We start from the raw sequence: 19,908 nt of genomic DNA on the forward strand, positions 1-19,908 counted from the left end.
GATTACAATTAATAAACCCTCTTTTTAAAATTTTTTTGAAAATCACTGCTTTATTTTTTTCCTTTTTATTGAATTTATTGGGGTGACATTGGTTAACAAAATTATACAGGTTTCAGATGCGTAATTCCACAACACATCACCTGTACACTGTATTGTGTATTTACAACCCTAAGTCAAGTCTCCGTCCATCACCACTTAGTCCCCCTATACCCTCCTCCACCTTCCCCCACAACCCCAGACGCTCTTATTTAGAATTACATTTATAGGTCTTGAACTTTCATATTTACAACCATTTGTTAATTTGCCCATTCAGTTCTGACATTTGCTGAAGCAGTCTTTGTTGTCTCAGTCTTTTTAATCACCTAAAACTCCAAGTGATGTTTAATATCTATTTGCCCTCGAAATCTTGACAACTATTTGACAGTAAGTGCCTGCTAACCTAAAATAAACATGCTTTTATCAATGAATATTTGTTTTTAGGCTATACAGTAAATTATTTGGCATAACACAAATAGATCATCTTCTGTAGTAAATGTCTCTCCAGCAACCTAATCAACCTCTACTTCTCATACTACTCCCAACAAAAAGCCTTGATCTCCTATCCCAAAAACTTCCACAAAGCTCTGAATTCCCCCAAAACCCACACGAACACACCGCCATTAAGTCCCTTTTCCATCTACAATGTGGAAAGGCCATCCCAATTCTCTTCTTATGCCAAGTTTCAGTTCAAAAATTATGTAAAACATTTCCAGTTCTACAAATATTTACTAAGTGCCTTCTCACCAATTTTCAATAAAAGTTATTAATTTTAAAAAGCTATTTTGTATGATCCATTAACAGTTGTATCAAATCTCCAATGGTTTCAGAATATCTGGTAAAAATATCATATATAATAGTTTTAGCAAAAGAAAGAAAAATAGATCATGTTGACTTCAGTCTATTATTGTAAATAATATGTTGGATATAGAGTACATATATAATATTGAAGATATAGGAAAGAATTATTTTGCAACTAAGAAAATAATCACCTATAATTAATTTAAATCACAAGCTATCTGTACTCTAAGTTTTTTTTAATGTATCTTGAAAATCTGTACAAAATGGAAAAAATTTGTATTTCCTTGATGAAGATCTTTATAGAGATTGCAAAGAGGTTTCTTCTGAAATGCAAACTATCTGCTTTCCAATGTTACCTCCTGTCATCATGGACTGGAATGCAGCTGGAAAGAAAAAAAACACCTAGATTATCTGAATGTCACTATCATAACTGTCACTATCATACATGTTTATCAGTAGGTCAGACACATACAATTAATTTGAAAAATTACTTCAGTGATTTTAATATTAAGTGTAGAAGAAAACTGTCATGAAAAGAAACTTCACATAAACAATGGCAAAGTTTCAGGACAAATTAACTCAATTAGCATCTTAAAAAATTGTTTTTATCCAAACTAGAAATGTTTAATTGGTGTCTATATCAACATTTATGGTTTATAGTCTGAAGACTAGAGATAAATAAGTATAAAAATAAAATGTCAGCAAAACGAAATTTTAAATAACAGTTAAAATATCAGAAATCTAATCATAAAGTTTTACTAAGTGAAATACTCATCTGTTAAGCCAGAAAAACATGTGAAATTTATATTTCAATTTTGTAAACTTAGTAACCAAATGTATTAAATTTTTTTCTGAGAAAGAAAAATACCAATTTGATTAATCCTTTTTATTTAAAACAAAAGAGAATGTTGGAATCTGTGTATAGCAGGCAAAAAAACTCCAAAAACCTAAATATAAATTTTGCTTAATATAATCTTATGATGTCTTAGAACCATTGAATCAGAAAGGGTTACCAAGAGGCTAAATGACTTGCATGATTCTTATTTCTTTGATAAGCTGTTTACGAAAACAAAGAAACACTTTATGATTTGAAATGTAAAAGCAATACCTCTTAAATACCACTAAGTTGAACTTCGATGGAGTTTGATTAAGATATTTAAGGAAAACTAAAGGACAGTTTTACAGGAAAGAAATAAAATAATCTAAAAAGAAAAAAAAAAAAAAAGGCCTGGCAGTGTTGGTAAGTGGCTAGAGCGTCTGCCCTCACACCAAAGGGTCTCGGGTTCGATTCCAGATCAAGGGCACGTACCTGGGTTGCAGGTTCAATCCCTGGCAACCAATAGATGTATCTCTCTCACATCAATGTTTCTCTCTCTCTCTCTCTCTTCTTCCCTCCCTCCCTCTCTCTCTAAAAATTAATGGAAAAAATATCCTTGGGTAAGGATTAACCAAAAAGAAACAGAAAAAAACACCAGAGAAGTAGAATTAAAAGAAAAAAGGGATTACTGGTGCTGAGCACATATATATAATAAATAAATTGACATTCATCTTACCTCCCATGTTTTCTATTCCATTTATCATAGTTTCTTTGATCTGTAAATCAAAATAGCTATATTTAGTATTCTTCTATAGACTTCAATGTTTCTACTTAATAGTTTCTATGTCTGCAAAAGGCAGCAATATTATTTAGCACTTTCTGTCTTAAAAAGATATTTTTTATTCACATAGGTAGCCTAAAAAGGTTTTTTAAAAAATAAAATCCTATTTTTCCATTGTCTAATCTTTAATTGGTAACAGCACAAGCTCTACACCCTCTTTTCCAAAAAAAGTATATAAGCACACACATACAACTTTGCCTATCATCTGCAGGTTTTAAGAACATGCGAGGTCAGGGTCTCTGGACCCCAGATTAATAACTCCTGATTTTCAAGCAACTAAGAGAATATCCTAGGAAGGTGGGAAAGAAGTACGGTAGTGGAGAGGTAGGGGTACTAGGAGGTGCTTATAAGATTTTCTAGAAAGCACAGCTTCTAATACATAGTAACATTCCATAAATATTTGTTAAATTAATGAATATTAAAGTTTGGGAGGATTGTAACATAGAAATCCATACCTGAAACCTATATGATCCTATTAACCAATGTCACCCCAATGAATTTTTTAAAAAGAAAAAAGAAAATAAAATTTGGGAGGAAAAACCCCCCATTGATCTTACAATACAATCTAAGAAAAGTAAAAGGTTAATAAAATTTCAGATAAAGGGAGGAATAAGAGAGGGTTTCTCAACCAGAAGGTTATATCATCTGGGAGGTAAGTTAATTTAATAATATTCAGTACACTTCCCTTCTGTAGGAATTTTTATTCTGAAACTAGTACGTTTGCTATAATAAATTCAAATAACACAAAAGCATATCAAATAGCAGGAAGAATGCTATTGATGAAGAACAGAAACAAGTTCTACCTTTAGCTTTCCTTCCTTAAACCACTGACTCAGCTGTAGAATACCAGACTCAAATTTGTCCTTGTAATTTAACACCAGAAATCTTTCTCTGTAAGGAAAAGAAAAGGGCAATTATCAGAGACTAGTGAGGGAACGAGTCCAAAATGAAGTCATTCAAAAACTCTACTGTTAATCTTTCAAACGTTAGGACTTAGTCACAGTCTGGCCAGCTATAGTTTCGGGTATAGGTACAGGTATAAGTGTAGTGGACTTCTACTGTTTTGTCTGCCCTGCCTTTACAACCCTGTTTGGTAACAGCACTGTGATTTTACTTTGTAGGTAACATCCTTTCCCCCCCTTATGTGACCAGAGCCAGGCCAGTGTGAGCCGTAACAGCTTTGGGACTTGATAAAAACTGCAAGGAGAGAGCTGTTCTCTTTTTTGCTTGGATCGCTAACTTGGTCAAATGTCAGACTAGAGACAATAGTCATCCTCTTTCTGCTGTAAGAGGAGAGCCTGTGAGGGAGCACAGCCAACCTAGAAGAACGCACAGCTCAGAGGTGGAGAAAAACTGAGTTATGATGTCACTATGCAAACCCTTATCCAGCCAAATCTCAGCCAGTACTGTACTAATATTGGACTTCTCAGATACATGAGCCAATAAATTTCCTTTGCACATAAGCCAATGTGGTTTTTCTATCACTTGCACACGCAAAAAGACTTGTAAAAGATTGATAGAACAGATGCTATTTTTTAAAAGTTTTCTACCAAAGACCTAGTTAACCAAAACCTAAAAACTGAACCAGCTTAAGATGTATATTTTCAAATTTTATTTAATAAGGAAAATTATATGTGGAGAACAATACATTTCACATACATCTATGACCTTTAAACCCCTTGAATCTGGTCATAGCGGGAAGCAGTAGAACACACCTTGTGATGTTTCTTTCTTTCTGGATTGCCTCTGCAGCAGGAGACAGTGGAGGAGGGTAAGGCACATCTTTGTTGTACTGAGAAATTTGACCACACAGGATGATGTGGCTGTTCTGATTCATCTGTTCAGATAAAATGAATGATTATACTCTAAGACAGATGCTTTTCCTACATATGATTTTATGGCTGTCTCAAAGAAAGCCCCCTGACCACTGTATTTAATCCTTTAGTGCCAATTAATTTATTTCATTTTAGAGATTTACCCCTTATATGTGTTTAAGAGTTTTAATTGGCTAGAAAATAAGTCCACTCCCATGGATCATACAGGTAAATGAGAATTTGGTAATTGGCAAAAGAATTACATTAGTTGTCGTTATTGTAATTGTTTTTGCTACTTTTTAGTAGCAGCAGAGTATTTCTTTGTATGGTATTTAAATAATTTAACCTCAATTGCAAATAACTTTATGTACAGTAAAGGACAATGCAGTGTTAATAGCCGATGTTGATATTTTATTACGTTGTCAATAAAAATACGTAAATACTTGCAATCTATGAAAATCCATTCCCTACCCAAAGTCAGGTGCCATGATTATGAGTTGGTTGATGGTGAGTTAGGAGTCAGAACTTCACCATTTGAACAACACAACTGTAACTTTTCACAAAAATAAATTGCAGGTGAAAAATGTAATACTGCTAGCAAAGAACTAAAATTGATGCTCATAGTGCAAATCTGCAAGCAAATGGAAGTAAATATATCAGCACGCTCTTCTGTATCACTTAATTACAGTACTGATCACCATTAGTTTATTTTTCACAATAAACCCTACAATCTTATAAAGTTTTTTTCTCTCTTAGTATGAAGTAAAGATATATCACATCAAATAAAATATAGCGTTCAAATTTATAAGGAACAAATCAGTAAACTACCTGACATATCACTGTATTACTTATGTCACCGCCAACATTGTCAAAGTAAATATCCACACCAGCTGGGCATAATTCACGGAGTTGTTCTGCTACATTCTCTTTTTTATAATTAATTGCAGCATCAAAGCCCAGTTCTGAAGTCAAAAGGAGGCACTTTTCATGTGTTCCACAAATTCCCACCACTCTGGAACAGCCCATCAGGTGACCAATCTAGGGGTGAAATTTTTGAAAATTAAACAACTTTCTATTGTCACATTTAAATTTTAAAATCTGAAAGCATACAAGATATTATAAGTATATGAGAGTGTCTATTACAATTTAGGTTAGATTACAGGGCCTTCAGCTAAAAGTAATTTGAAATCAAAAGAACTGAGAACAGATATAATGTCGTTCTTAAAAACATTAAGATTCAATAAAATTAGACTTAGTTTGAATGTTAAAATCTCAGAATTTAAAACTGATTTCATAATAGGAATAGTCAGACCCCAAATACCATTAACTTGCAATTTAATATTTTCAGTGGATGGATCTTGAGATTATTATGCTAAGTGAAATAAGTCAGACAGAAAAGTGAAGAACCAAATGTTTTTCACTCATATGTGGGATTTAAAACAAAAAAGCAACAAATGAACAAACAATAAACTCATAGATACAGACAACAGAATGCTGGTTACTAGAAGAAAAGGGAGGTAAGGGGAAGACAAAGAGGGTAAAGGCGGTCAAATTATGGTGACAGAAGGAGACTAGACTAGGTGGTAAGCACACAGTAGAGTACACAGATGTCATGTAATAAAGTTGTACACCTGAAATTTATATGTTATTAACCAATGTCACTCCAATAAATTAAACTTAAAAAAAGTTTTAAGCCCAGCTGGCGTGGCTCAGCAGTTGAGCATAGACCCAGGAACCAGTTCGATTCCTAGTCAGGGCACATGCCTGGGTTTCGGGCTTGATCCCCCGTAGGGGGCATGCAGGAGGCAGCGGATGGATGATGTTTCTCTCTCTCAGCAATATTTCTATCTCTCTATCTCTCTCCATTCCTCTCTCTAAAAATCAATAAAAATACATTAAAAAAAAAAAAAAAGTTTTAAGCCCTGGCCTTTGTTGCTCAGTGGTCAGAGTGTCAGCCGGAGCACCGAAGGGCACGTACCTGGGTTGCAGGTTCAATCCAGAGCCCTGGTCAGGTCAAGTTCAGGAAGCAACCAATTGATGTGTCTCTTTCACATCAATGTGTTTTTTTTTTCTTTCTCTCTCTCCCTTCCACTCTCTCTGAAAAGCAATGGAAAAAATATTCTTGGGTGAGGATTAAAAAACAAAACTAACTAACTAAAGAAATAAATAAATGTCAATGGAAAAAATACCCTCCAGTAAGGATTAACCAAAAAAAAGTTTTTAAATATTTTTCAGGCCTGTGAATAACTAAAATTACTAAGATGAAATGTTTTACCTCAGTGGTTTCATACTATATAGTACATCGTTTTTACTAATTCATAAAAACGACGCACTATATAAAATTCTTTCATAATATTTACTGTTTTTCTAGAACTGATAAATGCTTTATTTGAAGATTTTTTTTACAATATGAATTTATTTTTTAATTCATGAATTCCACACAGGTATTCTGATTTTCTTCCTTATTTTGTTCTAGCATTTCCCATGTCTATTTTTGTTTTACAGAGAATAAGATATGAAAATCTACAACATTTTTCATATTGTTATAAAGAGAGTCTAAGCAGGTAATAACATTTCTACCAGAAATGTGTAAAATAATCATATTGTAAATTTGTTCAGTTTTGCATTTTAAATTACATACATGTATCCAGAGATTCAATTATGACTACCTTTTTAGAAAATCAAATAATTCTCAGAAATTATTACCTGCCCAGCCAAGGATCCACAAGCACCAGCAGCCCCACTAACAACCATTGTCTGATTAGATCCAGCAGTTACATGACCTTTTTCCTGTATTCCAATCAAGGAAGTTAAACCAGGCATACCAATAGCTCCAAGAAAGTATGAAAGGTGTCCATCCACAAGTTTCGGGTCTACCTGGAATGAAATATATAACTTTTAAAAATAATACAGTACTAGGAATTTCTGTTTTAAGTTAAAAAGGTAGAGACAATCTGTTTTTGACTGAATTGTACCTTCCTGTGGACTAAAAAGGGGTTCTACGGAAAGTAACCTCACAGAGTGATCTGATCATAAATTCATAACTGGGCAAGTCACGGTGGGCAGTCATGCCCCAGGCATATAACTTCTTTAGTAAAAGGTTTATTTTTGCCTTAAGCAAGCTCTGTCCGTTGTTCCTGTTATCTTGTTAACATTCTTTTGAAATAAGAGAGCACATAATCTTGTTAATCATCCTGTAATCCAAAGCGCTGCCTTGCTTTCCTGTCTCCTTCTTGTAATCTTCCTTATGTTCCCTTCTTAATTTCAAAATGCATAATAGAAAATGTAAAACTGTTATTCTCCAGAACATCTGAGATCTTGCTTCCCAGCAATTGTCATCAGCTTGGCTCAAATAAATTCTTATAAAATTCTCTATGGGTTTGGACATTTCTTACATCAACACTCCTAAAATTCATATGCTGAATAACTGACCCTTAATGTGACTATACACGGTGGCAAAAGTAGCTTTACAGTTGTAAGCACATGAAACACAGTTTATTCTTGTATTATTATTATTAATTATTGTATTATTTTCCATACAAACCATAGTAAACCTACTTCTGCCTACCCCTTTATTTGGAGTAGAGCCTTTAAGTAGATAATTAAGGTTAAAGGAGATCACAAGGGTGAGACCCTAATCCAATAGGGCTTGTGTTTTTATAAAAAGAGGATGAGATACCAGAGATCTCTTTCTCTGTTCAAGTAAAGAGGAAAGGCCAGATGCCATGTGAAGACACAGCAAGAAGGCAGCCGTTCGCAAACCAGGAAGAGAGGCTTCACAAGAAACCAAATTTTTCAGCACCTTGGTCTCAGACTTCTAGCCTCCAGAACTGTGAGAAAATAGAGAGGAAAGACTTAACAGGAAAACACTAGGCAAAGTTGGGAGGTTTTAAAATCTCTGAGCAATTTCAAAGTAAACATTTATCTACCCAAAAATCAGCTCAAACTCGAACAGTACTCATTACTGACTCTTAAAACTATCATAAAAATGTAAGGAAGGTGCGATACAATTTATTCTAGTTTAATTACAATTTATTCTAGTTTAATTACAATTTATTCTAGTTTAATGAAGTCTCTCTTCACTTTTTAGCATTTTATATTTATATGTTTACCAGGTCCTATCAAGAATTATACTTCTCTTACATTTTCTGTGTCTGCTTTTTCTGTGTCTGCTTTTTATCTGTACAATTGGGGAGAACTGAAAAAATTATATAGAAAGACTCCCTACCATAAAGTGTTTTGGGGTTTTTCTTTTAGATTCTTTAATTGATCTTTAGAGAGATACAAGGGAGAGGGAGAGAGAGAAACATCCATGTGAGAGTGAAGCATCAACTGGCTGCCTCCTGCACGCTCCCTACTGGGGATCAAGCCCAAAAACAGGGTATGTGCCCAGACCAGGAACCAAACTAGCAACCTTTTGGTGCATGGGACGATGCCCAACCAACTGAGCCACACCAGCCAGGGCCATAAAGGTTTTAATAATAACTCTTTAAGGAATTGAAAAACTTTGGTAAAAATTTAATAAACCACTGAAAGTAATCAAGATTTACTACCTTAGTTTGATTTGTAGTTAAACTGCCACAAGAAATAAAACAGCAGTTTGCACTAAATAGTTTTATTTTAATTTTTTTAAAAAGAAGTTTCCCTTTATTATTATTTTTAAAATATATCTTAATTGATTTCAGACAGAGGAACGGAAAGGGAGAGAGACAGACAGAAACATCAATGATGAGTCATTGGTCGGCTACCTCCTACACGCCCCTGACTGGGGAGTGAGCCCGAAACCCGGGCATGTGCCCTGACCCAGGAATCAAACCTTGATCTCCTAGATCACAGGTGGATGCTCAACCGTTGAGCCATGCCGGCCAGGCTGTACTAAGTTTTAAATGGCTACCAGTTAAATTTGGTGTGTGGATAAAAGTAATGGAGATATTAAATCTACAATACACAAAAAGGTCTACAGTATGCAGAAATATTTCATGTAGGTAATAGTTATTATTAAAGCCAGTATAAAAACTGTGTGAGTTAAGTTTGTGTTCAGCATATATCATTTCTCCACCCTTCTGAACCCACCTTCCTCATTTCTAATACCTATTCCCAAAGCACTTTTAAGCTCTCCCCAACTGCTCAGTTTCCCACAACAGCACAATCATAGGGAAAACTAGAAAATGATGAATATTTTTTTCACTTCGTGCTAAGAAATTTCTAGTTAAATATATTTTACTAGTACCATTAAGTTGACAAATGATTGCATAATATCTCATATCATTTGTATATTAACAGCCACTTTTAACTGATTATAAAAATTTGTAATAATAGCTCAGCCGGTGTGGCTCAGCAATTGAGCATTGACCTATGATCCAGGAGATTGAGGTTTGATTCCCAGTCAGGGCACATGCCAGGTTCCAAGCTTGATCCCCAGTAGCGGGCATAAAGGTGGCAGCCGATCAATGGCTCTCTCATCATTGATGTTTCTGTCTCTCTCCCTCTTCCTTCCTGTCTCTGAAAACAATAAAGATATATATATATTTTTAATTTGTAATAAAAAATACTAAAATTTTATAAATATTTTTACAAAACCTTAGTCTCATTTGTCATAGCATTTAATTTTCATATTCACTTCTAAGATAGCTATTATTTTCATTTTGCACATGAGGAAACTGAAGTTCAGGGACATAAAGTAAATTGCTTGATGACATATATATTAGGTTGAATTAGTACATGAAGCTGCCAGATTTTGCAGGTCAAAATAAACAAATATTGGTAATTTCACATGGTTCAACCTAACAGAAACCAAACTCAGGATTTCTGACGCAAGATGGAATTTCAAGCACAAGGAATTTCTTAACTGTCAATTTTTCAGGAAACTTTAAAGCATACAACTATAAGGAGTCTCTGGTTCTTAGTATAAAATATTTTTTGATGATTATAGCTCAGGTTTTATTTTATATATATAAAATTTGAGAAATAAATTAAATATGGAAAACAACAATATTCACTAGAAATCTGAGAACTGTCATATATAGTTACAGCCAATAGTAAAAAAGGAACAAAGGCTTTCCACATTTTTGCAGCTATCGAAAAGAAAATGTATGCTTTCATTTTTTTGCCCCTGATCACAAACAGAACTGAAAACCAAAGGCACAAAATAAGAATTACAGGGGAGAAAAATCAGATACTTTATACTATAAATCACCTTTTGTAGGCTATTTCCATCCAGAATAACCTTAGTTTGCCAGGGCCAATAGAAAGAAGTCACAAAATCGCCTTTAGTAAAATTTGTGTGTTTGCTTTCTTCTATAATCCCAATACCTCCACCATCAACCACTTGAGACAGCTGCCAAGGGGCTAAATAATCAGATCCAGTGTCTTCATTCATTTTACAACGCTAAAAAAATAGAACATTGATTAGCATAATTCTGTCTAATAATACTGAGCCAGTTTACTAATTTACCCAGTGACTAAAAGAAAGGTATATAATAAGTAATGTTAGGTAAAGTGTTAGTTAAACAAGTAAAATTTATCTTAATTTCTATCTACCTTTCAGTTATTCTTTTATTATGAAAAAATTGTATCCCCTTTTCTAACAAGTAAAGAAGTGCAATTAAAAAACAGGAATTTGCCGGGCTGGGCGTGGCTCAGCGGTTAAGCGTTGACCTAGGATCCAGGCAATCAGGGTTCGATTCCCGGTCAGGGCACATGCCCGTGTTGCGGGCTGCAGCCGATCAATGACTCTCTCATCATTGATGTTTCTTTCTCTCTCTCTCCCTCTCCCTTCCTCTCTCTGAAATCAATAAAGATATATTTAAAAAACAAACAAACAGGAATTTAAGCCCGGCTGGGCGTGGCTCAGCAGTTGAGCATCTAGCAGTTGATATCCTAGGATCCAGGAGATCACAGTTCGATTCCCAGTCAGGACACGTGCCCAGGTTGCGGGCTACGTGCCTAGGTTGCGGGCTCGATCCCCAGCTGGGGACGTGCAGGAGGCAGCCAATCAAGGACTCTCATCATTGATGTCTCTATCTCTCTCTCCCTCTCTCTTCCTCTCTCTGAAGTCAATAAAGATATATTTTTAAAAAAACAAACACGGAATTTAAGCCCTCACCAGTTTGGCTCAGTGGTTAGAGCATCAGCCTGTGGACTAACGGGTCTCCGTTCAATTCCGGTCAAGGGCACGTATCTTGGTTGCAAGGCCTGATCCCCAGCCCAGAGGATGCTTACAGGAGGCAACCAATAGATGTCACATCGATGTTTCTCTCTCTCTCTCTCCCCCTTGCACTCTCTCTGAAAAGCAATGGAAAAAGTATCCTCGTGTGAGGATAAAAAAAAATAATAATAAAGAAGCTATTACAAAAAAAAAAGGAATTTAAGTATGTTCTAAAATTAGATTGTGGTGATAGTTCCACAACTTTGTGAATAAACTAAAAACCATGCCTTGTACATTTAAATGTGTGAATTGTATAATATGTACATTATACGTCAATAAAGCTGTTAAAATTTTTAAACAATTAAAGAAATTTAGTTAACATTACATACATTATGCTAGCAAAATTAATACATACTACTGTGCCAGTGGTTTCAATGGACTGTGGCAAATCAGGCTTACTTACATGTTGATGATAATACTATAAAACTGTCTACTTTTTGTAGAAAACAAGTAACACATAGACCATAATGGTACTCATTTCTTTTTGCTTCAAAATTCCACTTCCCCAATGGAAACAACACAAAGAGAAATGAAAGTATTTTTATACAGTTGTTTACCACCATCCCTTCTGAACTCCTCTTCACATTTCTAATTCTACCTATTCTCAAAGCATTTTTAAGCTTTCCCCAACTCTCAATTTTCCACAATAGCACAGTGATAGGGAAAACTTCAGACCAAGCACTACACCATACCCCTAACCTTAGGTGGATGCTCTCTTTATTCTACAAAGACAAAATGCCACATTGGTACCACACCCTCCCATGGGACTAGTGCTAAAGACTTCCTGGGAAGTAGTCAAGGCTCTCCACTTCTCTGTGGCTCACTCTTGCCTCTCTCATGAAGCCAAGATGTGGAGGCCTACAGTGTGGTCCAGGGGATGGAAAAGATGGAAGGCTGCTTGATTAAGGATGGTCTAGTTCACATAGAGAAGACCAAATAGGAAATTGAAGCAGAAGCTTCTACAGGAATATGCTACACTTCTGCTTGTGTGCCCCTCCTATGTATTCTTGGAAAGCAAGTACAGCAGCCATTGGATACTGGCCAGACCAAGGAACTGACTCAAAAAAGGCTAAGAGAAAAAGTAGAACCATCAACATAACAATATTTCCATTAGTTTTTCATATGAGGATATGTATATAAAGTCATTTAAATATGAAATCAAAATAGTATATACACATTAAATATAACCATGTAAAACACTGTTTACACGTGGTGATTAAAATTAGTTGTGAGTTTCGAATGACATAAAGTTTCAATGATTTAATGTTCATTAGATTCCTTTTCTTTCCTTTTAAAGTTTCTTGTTCTTTTATTTTTATTTTTTTAAAAAAAAGAACAATGTCTAGTGAAAGCAAGTGATTACTTACAATTCCCAAGTGGAGTGGCACACTGTACCATGCAGGGCCACATGGGGAAAGAAGTGATTTCCTTCCTTCCTTCTTTCCTTTAATTAATACTTAATAAGCACCACACTAGTCCCTGGAGATAGAGTGATAAATAAGACCTTGTAAACTGGATCAATCAGAAGTTCCAATCCTAATTTATTATCTTCAATCTTACTACTGTTGATCTGGACATTTGGAAGAAACTAGCTATATGTACTACTATTATAAAAACCTTCCTCCTATAACATTCCTTAATAACACTAGTGAATAAAAACAAAGGCAATCTGTAATTCACAGGTATCAAAATATAATTGCTCAAATAGATATTAATCAGGATTGCACAATAAAATTCAAATGCAACATAAAAAATATAAAAACAAAATTAATTTTCACCAAGTCACAAAATCCTGATTCTTACCATGTAAGGATCCACAGAAAGATAAAGAGTTCTGGCTTGTACTTGTCCTTCATTGATATTACCTGGTAAATGTACTTCTTCTACTCGGAAATTTTCTGCCACTGGATTACCATTTTTTCCTAAAATATTAGGTAAAAAGATAAAACTCACTTTCCTATATAATTGTTTATTATTCTTTAAAAGGTCACTCTAGGATTCAGAGCACTCTCTTTTAACTTAGGTATGAATAAATCTATATTGTTTTGTAAAAATTTCTCTGTAACTTAACATAAAGTCTTCAAATAGCTCTTCATTTTCTCCAAGGAGACCCTTTGGAATATTGATGTCAACTTTAAAATTTCTTTTTTAAGATGACTACAGGTAAATCACCTAATCTGTTTTAAAATTTAGGAGAATTTCAAAAAGTGAAAAATCATAGCCAGCTTTTTTTAATATTTTGAAAATTAAAAATACAAGGTAGTAGAAACACATCAGCCAAAGAAAATAGATAAACTTTCCGTCCTCGTTTTAAGAAGAAAACAGAAACTTAAATAAATGCAATTTTTCAAAAATTCTTAAAAATTTGAAATATGAAAGATCTATAAGCAGGAAATGTCATCACTAAAGGTGTACTCTTAGTTATGTTGCACATAAGCAAACTTCATATTCATTGAATCATCTTATTTATTTCTACAGTGGGAATAGAATGCAAAGATTTTAATCTCACTGCTCACTTTAACTAAAACTGAGGTCAGAAAAGGTTAAGTGACTCCCCAGCCCACATACTAGACAGGCAGCAAAACCAAGGCAGCATGCGCCCAAACCTCTCAGGTTACTTCCATACCTGTTTCTATGACTCAGGTTAGAGGTCAGCACAGACAAAGGTCAGTGCTGTTCACATAAAACAGAAAAGCAAATTTTAAGAATCAATGATATATACTATAAAGAAAAAACAAAAGCCACATATTTGTAATATAACCTTTTAAACAATATAATAATTCTAAAATACCTTATTTTTTCAACAAATGGCCTTGATAAGTTATCACTTGAGAAACTGAGTATTATATTGTTTAAAGAATTTCTTCTAATATCTGTACTACTGTTAATATCTTCTTGCCTCAGTTTACCACATTGAAGTCATATGGATACTTTTGTTCCTCTATTTGCATTAATAATTATCAAAGACCACAGCTGTTCATTCATCACAGATAAATACATACCAGGTCGGGAATTCAGTATCACTCTTTGTACAATCATCGCCTTGTTTTACCAAGGATCTCACAAGCTTTCTGCAAAAAGTAATTCCTATTGATAGAAAAAAATTTAAATCACAAGAAAGTCTGAAAATATGAAACAATTTTTAAACAGCACATTTGTGTTTCTGAAAAGGGAGAAAAGAAAAATCATATTTAAGATCCAAAAAGGATATAGTCCCGTCAGAGTTTGCCTCCTAAAGCAAATATATGAAGAAAGACTACGTCTAATTAGAATTTTTGCTTAATAGGAACAAGTCTGTTGAAGACTGAGTGGGGCAGAATGTTTTTGGCCTCATAATTAAAGCACATTCATCTTCATATCATCATGATTAAGCTTCCTACAGTGGACTGGTTAAAAGAAAGCAGCATGATATATTCCTCCAGAGCTGGCCAGTTAATCTAGTAGCAAAATATAAACACTAGCTGCTTAATTGAGATGTAACCAAATTTTCAAAAATTATCTTACTCATTTATCAATATGGAAATTTCTTAATAGTTTAGCTGACCATAAAAGTATACATCATAAGCATTTTTAAATTCTCACCTTATAAGAAATTCTGTAATATAGAATGGCTAAATAAATAAAGGACCAGTTTATTCTGGGATTACAATTTGGGCTAATGAAAGAAGCAAAATTAAGTGCCAGTGCTGGCATTATCCAACTTGAGGGAAATAGCCCTGCTTGCTTTATTCATCAGTAAAAATGAAAACAAATCCTTAGTGAGTGTTACAATGCTACACTGTTTTGAGTGCTATGAAATATATATTCATTTAATATTTAATATATATTTATTTTATCTAACAATCTTAAGTATTATTATTATACCCATTTAATAGATAAGAAAACTGAGCATTAAAGGGTTCAAGCATCTCCTAAGGTGGTAGAGCTGAGATTCAACCAAGCTCTCTGACATTACTGAATCAATCTCTTAGCCATCACATAAAAATTTCCATCCTATATGTTTGTTATTTGATTGTTAAGATACTAAGCAAATATTAGCATTTTAAAACTTAATATATTTACTTCTGTCTTCTCTCAGCAGATATTTTATTTTATAGCCTGTATTATATTATTTATCATATTAATAATAACACCAAGAAACCCAAAGAAAAACAATTATATTGATCATATCTTTTTTACAACATATTTAACTGCTAGTATAACTTTTAAATGTAAAGATTTTATACAGTAGCACACTTATACATCTGACAACCATCAGTAAATCTATTACACTTGGCACTTAATAATCCCTTGCCTTGTATCACTGGGTAATTTCATTTATACATGACTCCACTCCTAGCTTTAAATTTGCAGGATCCTTGAGTTTCTTCATATTTTTCTGTTTCCTATGTGTTACCTAAGTATCCTATATAGACCTAAGATTCCATTACTTATTCCTTATAACAGAGTTATATAGGTAAATATGTTACTATCCTCATTTTACAGAGGAAGTTGAGAGACAGTTTGTATCCAAGGTCACACAGCAGGTAAGCAGAGGAGTTAGGACTAAAATGCAAATCTCATCCCAGATCTAACATGTCCTCACTCTTTCCACTATTTCCCTACAATCTTCCCCAAACAAGGTTTTTACATCTATAGCCATACAGTGATGCCCAACTCTCCAGTAGGTATCCTTTACTAGAGGAGGAAATTCTGCTCCTAATTAAGACCTAAACATCTGATGTTAGTGACATTCTGCAAAACAGAATGAAGAACATGGGTATGCATCCTACTTGCTTCCTTATGTTTTATAAATGTATATACAGGGTATCCCCAAAACATGTATACACACTTTTAACAGCTGATAGCTCAATTTTGAAAAGAAAATGTATTTTAATAAACACTGCCTTTATAATTATTCAAAGTGTGTGTAAACATTTTTTTGGACACCCTATATTTATAATCTCACTGGTTGTGACATTAATGGCTAGTTTCCCTCAATATCCATTCAACATTATAAACACAATGTTGCCCAGCTAAGATTGCCTTCCCCAGCTTTCCCTTAAAATAAATCCCAGACATTATCAAATTTCACCTAAAAATCTCTCAATTATGCATCTCTGATAATAGACTGTTTTAAACATAAATGCTATGCCATTAACCTATCAGAGTTAATAGTACTGGTAATTCCTTAACATTACCTAATACCCAGTGCATATTCAAATTCCCTGATTGTCTCAAAGATTTTTTTACACTTAGTTCATTAGAACCAAAATTCAAGGTCCACATACATTTTGAGGCTCCCCTCCTTTTTTATTTCATGACATTGTTTTTAATTTTATTTATTGATTTTAGAAAGAGGAAGGGAGAGAATGAGAGAGAGAAACATCTATTTGTTGTTCCACTTATTTATGCACTCGTAGATTGATTCTTGTATGGGCCCTGACCGGGGACTAAGCCCACAACCTTGGTGTATTGGGACACCGCTCTAATCAGCTGAGCTACTCAGCCAGTGCCATGACGCTGACTGTTGAAGAAACGTTTTCTTCATTCCTTTTGTTACCGGATGGGGATTGGGCCCAGGGCAAGTCTGCCTCAAGCTGTAGTGTGTGGGTTCTTGACTGTGCAGGAAAGATTTCACAATACAAGTCCAGGTGATTTTGAGAGTATGTTTATTAAAGCTAGGGGCAGTGAAACAAAGGAAGGGCTTAAGGTAGAAGAAGCAATAGAGCCTAGGTGGGGCTGCTTTGGCTCTAAGAATGTTATAGGAAAGAAGTGGGCCACGCTGGGCTACATGAACTCGCTGAGAAGTAACAGTTACAGTGACAGAAGTGAGCCAAGGCAGGGCTGCTATTAGCTCACTGGAAAGTCAGAGAAAAAGGGGGTCTTGGAAACAGGTGCAGGGGGTAAGTCCAGGATGAGATGCCTCTGCCCACTGCTCCCTTGGTTGCAAGTCTTGTGGGACCCTTAGAGTTTAGAAGAGAGCGGAGATACAAGGTGTGGGCATGCTCTAGCAGAGAGCATGCCGTGAGTCCTTTGTCTGGATGCTTTTTTATCTTTTCTTTGGCTGATGGAAATTCTAGGGGAGGGTCTTAACAGAATATTCATTAGCTTTCCAGATGTGTCCTTCAATACGTTGATTCATCAAAATGTGTGTACAGAAGGGTCAGGGTTATTTTTTGGTTAGTACTATCTTTAAAGAACATCACTGAAGAGGGACCAGGACTGAGGCCGGTATACCCCAGGACAGTCTAGGATGGGTAAGCCATTTGTTCCTAAGTGTGCTTGGTTAGGGAAGATAAAAACTTGTGATTCATTAGCTGGCTGTAAATTGCTCAAATTGTTTGGCCCTGTTTAATTATTTTGTCTGTTTCCCTTATTCCACTTGTGAAGGAATTTCCCTAGCCTTTTACTATCCTGCCTCACTGTGTCTATGGAATGTCCTTGGATTGCTTCCTCATGATGTCATTTACCTCAATCTTCTATCTCCTCCCCTTACCCTTGACTGGTGGTTAGATCTAGAGATGTGATTAGATGCAGGTTCAATTTTTACGTAAGAATCTTTAAAAATGGTGCTGTGTGCATCCTGCTTCATTACATCAAGAAGTCCATAATGTCTTGTAAAGCTAAATATATTTTTAAAAGGAAATTTTCTACTGAATCACTTTGTGTGTAAATTATGTAAAGATTCAAAAGCAAAAATTCCCAGATTGATGCTGGGTCCAAAGATAACGGCACTTAAGTGGTTATTAAAGCACCATGATGGCTACATTTTCATTCGATGGAGTCTTTCCAAATGAAGTTTCATATATGCCCTCTCATCAATTACTTTCAATGTCTTCTTTATTCCTTAAAATAGTCAAACTGTAGATTTTTCCAAATACTGCTTATCAGCATGAAAAGTACACCATTAAAGTTTTCTCCCTCTGTATCAAATTAAAAAGTTTTCAAGTGTCAAATACAATTAACTAATGTAGGATAAATCACACGATATCCCTCAGCAGCACAACAAACAACAAATTTAAGAGATAAAAAAACTGATTTAGTTACAAATTAAAATAAAAAATATGGCACGCCAAGTTCTAGATATGAAAGCAAGGGTGGTGTTGGTGTTAAATTCATCCCAAGTGTGTGTGTTGGGGGGTATGGGGATAGTCTTTAACAACTGACATTAAGCAAGCCATATTCACCTGGTATGATATTAAGTGGGTTCCTAATTAGTGCTAAGTAACAATAAAAAATACCAGATCAGTGATCAACTGAAGAATTCACTTTGGTACGGGTCACAAAGAGTATATTATCTGAGCGTGTACCTTGCAACCTAGTCTAAGAGAAAGGACACTGATGTAGAAAGAGCAGAGTCAAGTCCTGTTTCTAATCAGGTGGGTCTTGTTCTCTCAGCCTCTTTCCTGAATGTTCCTAAGTGCCAGGAACCGGGCCAACCGGCTTCACAGTCATCACTGCGACGAGCCCCTTCACCCGATAACCCTACGACGAGGGTGCCGTCCGCGTCCACATTTTATAGACGAGGAACGGGGTTGAACAGCTCGCCCGTGGTCGCACAACTGGTAACGACAACACTGGCACCCACGCTCAAACACAGCGCATACCACTGACATACCATGAGCTTCCTGACACCTGTGAATAAAGCATTTCTCTACCCTGATCTCGCTCAGTTATTCGGCCACGAATGAATCACGAGCCGCGGGGCTCTCCGGGTTTCCTGCTCTCCCCGGGCAGCGGGCTCCTGTCCTGAGTCTCCCGGTTTCCTCCGCCTCTGCCCAGGTTTCCTGCTCTCCCCGGGCAGCGGGCTCCTCTCCTGAGTCTCCGGTTTCCTCCGCCTCTGCCCAGGTCTAACACGCGGGGCCTCCTGCAAGGCTCTTCCCTTCCTCAGCGGCCTCACCTTTCCTCACGGCTCCAACTACCGACCGCTCACGGAAATTACTAAGAACCTGCACCTACAACCCAGAATTTCAAGCTGACTTCCCAGATTGTAAGCGCCGAGAGGATAGGGATCTGTATCCGTCGTTCAACGATTTATGTCCACCCACTATGCCTGGCATAGGGTAGGTGCTCAGAAAACATGTTAAATGAACGAACGTCTCACAGGCACTTTAGACACAAATATGTCCAATCCTGAGGTTGCTTACGCACAATGCTAAAAAAAAAAAAAAAAAAAAGACCTGTTTCTGCTTCTCCAGCATTCTTTATTCGAACGTCCTACGTACAACGCCAGTAGCTCCAGGAGGAAGCCTAGCGGTCACGCTGGCTCCTAAATCTTCCCTCACCCCGACGGCCCGACCCAACCGGGGGCTCCCTCGCCCCAGCGGCCGCACCAGCCAGCCGTCGCTCCTTACCGCCACCGAGCTCCGGAGGAAATATCGCGTGGTTTGCGCGGCTGCGAGGGGTTCGC

General features: G+C 35.8%; 1 protein-coding gene across 2 annotated transcripts; it reads right to left on the reverse strand.

Moving 5' to 3' along the window:
• Positions 1-49: 49 nt before the first annotated feature.
• Positions 50-19,776, reverse strand: PTGR2 (prostaglandin reductase 2). Of its 2 annotated transcripts, XM_016208176.2 has the most exons (10): positions 19,679-19,776; positions 14,519-14,603; positions 13,320-13,438; positions 10,506-10,697; positions 7,016-7,186; positions 5,138-5,347; positions 4,211-4,332; positions 3,299-3,386; positions 2,391-2,430; positions 50-1,220 (listed from the first exon to the last, which is right to left on the reverse strand). In XM_016208176.2, exons 2-10 carry the CDS (start codon positions 14,553-14,555, stop codon positions 1,135-1,137), a joined length of 1,065 nt encoding a protein of 354 aa, XP_016063662.1. In that variant the 5' UTR covers positions 14,556-14,603; positions 19,679-19,776; the 3' UTR covers positions 50-1,134. The 2 variants fall into 2 exon arrangements, with proteins under 2 accessions (XP_016063662.1, XP_016063665.1); XM_016208179.2 differs by lacking the exon at positions 10,506-10,697.
• Positions 19,777-19,908: the final 132 nt, after the last annotated feature.

The sequence above is a fragment of the Miniopterus natalensis genome, chromosome 1 (genome assembly GCF_054644295.1).
Source record: "Miniopterus natalensis isolate mMinNat1 chromosome 1, mMinNat1.hap1, whole genome shotgun sequence".
Lineage (NCBI taxonomy): Eukaryota > Metazoa > Chordata > Mammalia > Chiroptera > Miniopteridae > Miniopterus > Miniopterus natalensis.

Coding starts and splice junctions, on each gene's coding strand:
- PTGR2 (XM_016208176.2), bottom strand. CDS start 14,555: ATGATTGTACAAAGAGTGATACTGAATTCCCGACCTG. Junction 13,439..14,518: donor GATACTGAATTCCCGACCTG/GTATGTATTTAT, acceptor CTAATATTTTAG/GAAAAAATGGTAATCCAGTG. Junction 4,333..5,137: donor GTAATACAGTGATATGTCAG/GTAGTTTACTGA, acceptor TTATCTGAACAG/ATGAATCAGAACAGCCACAT.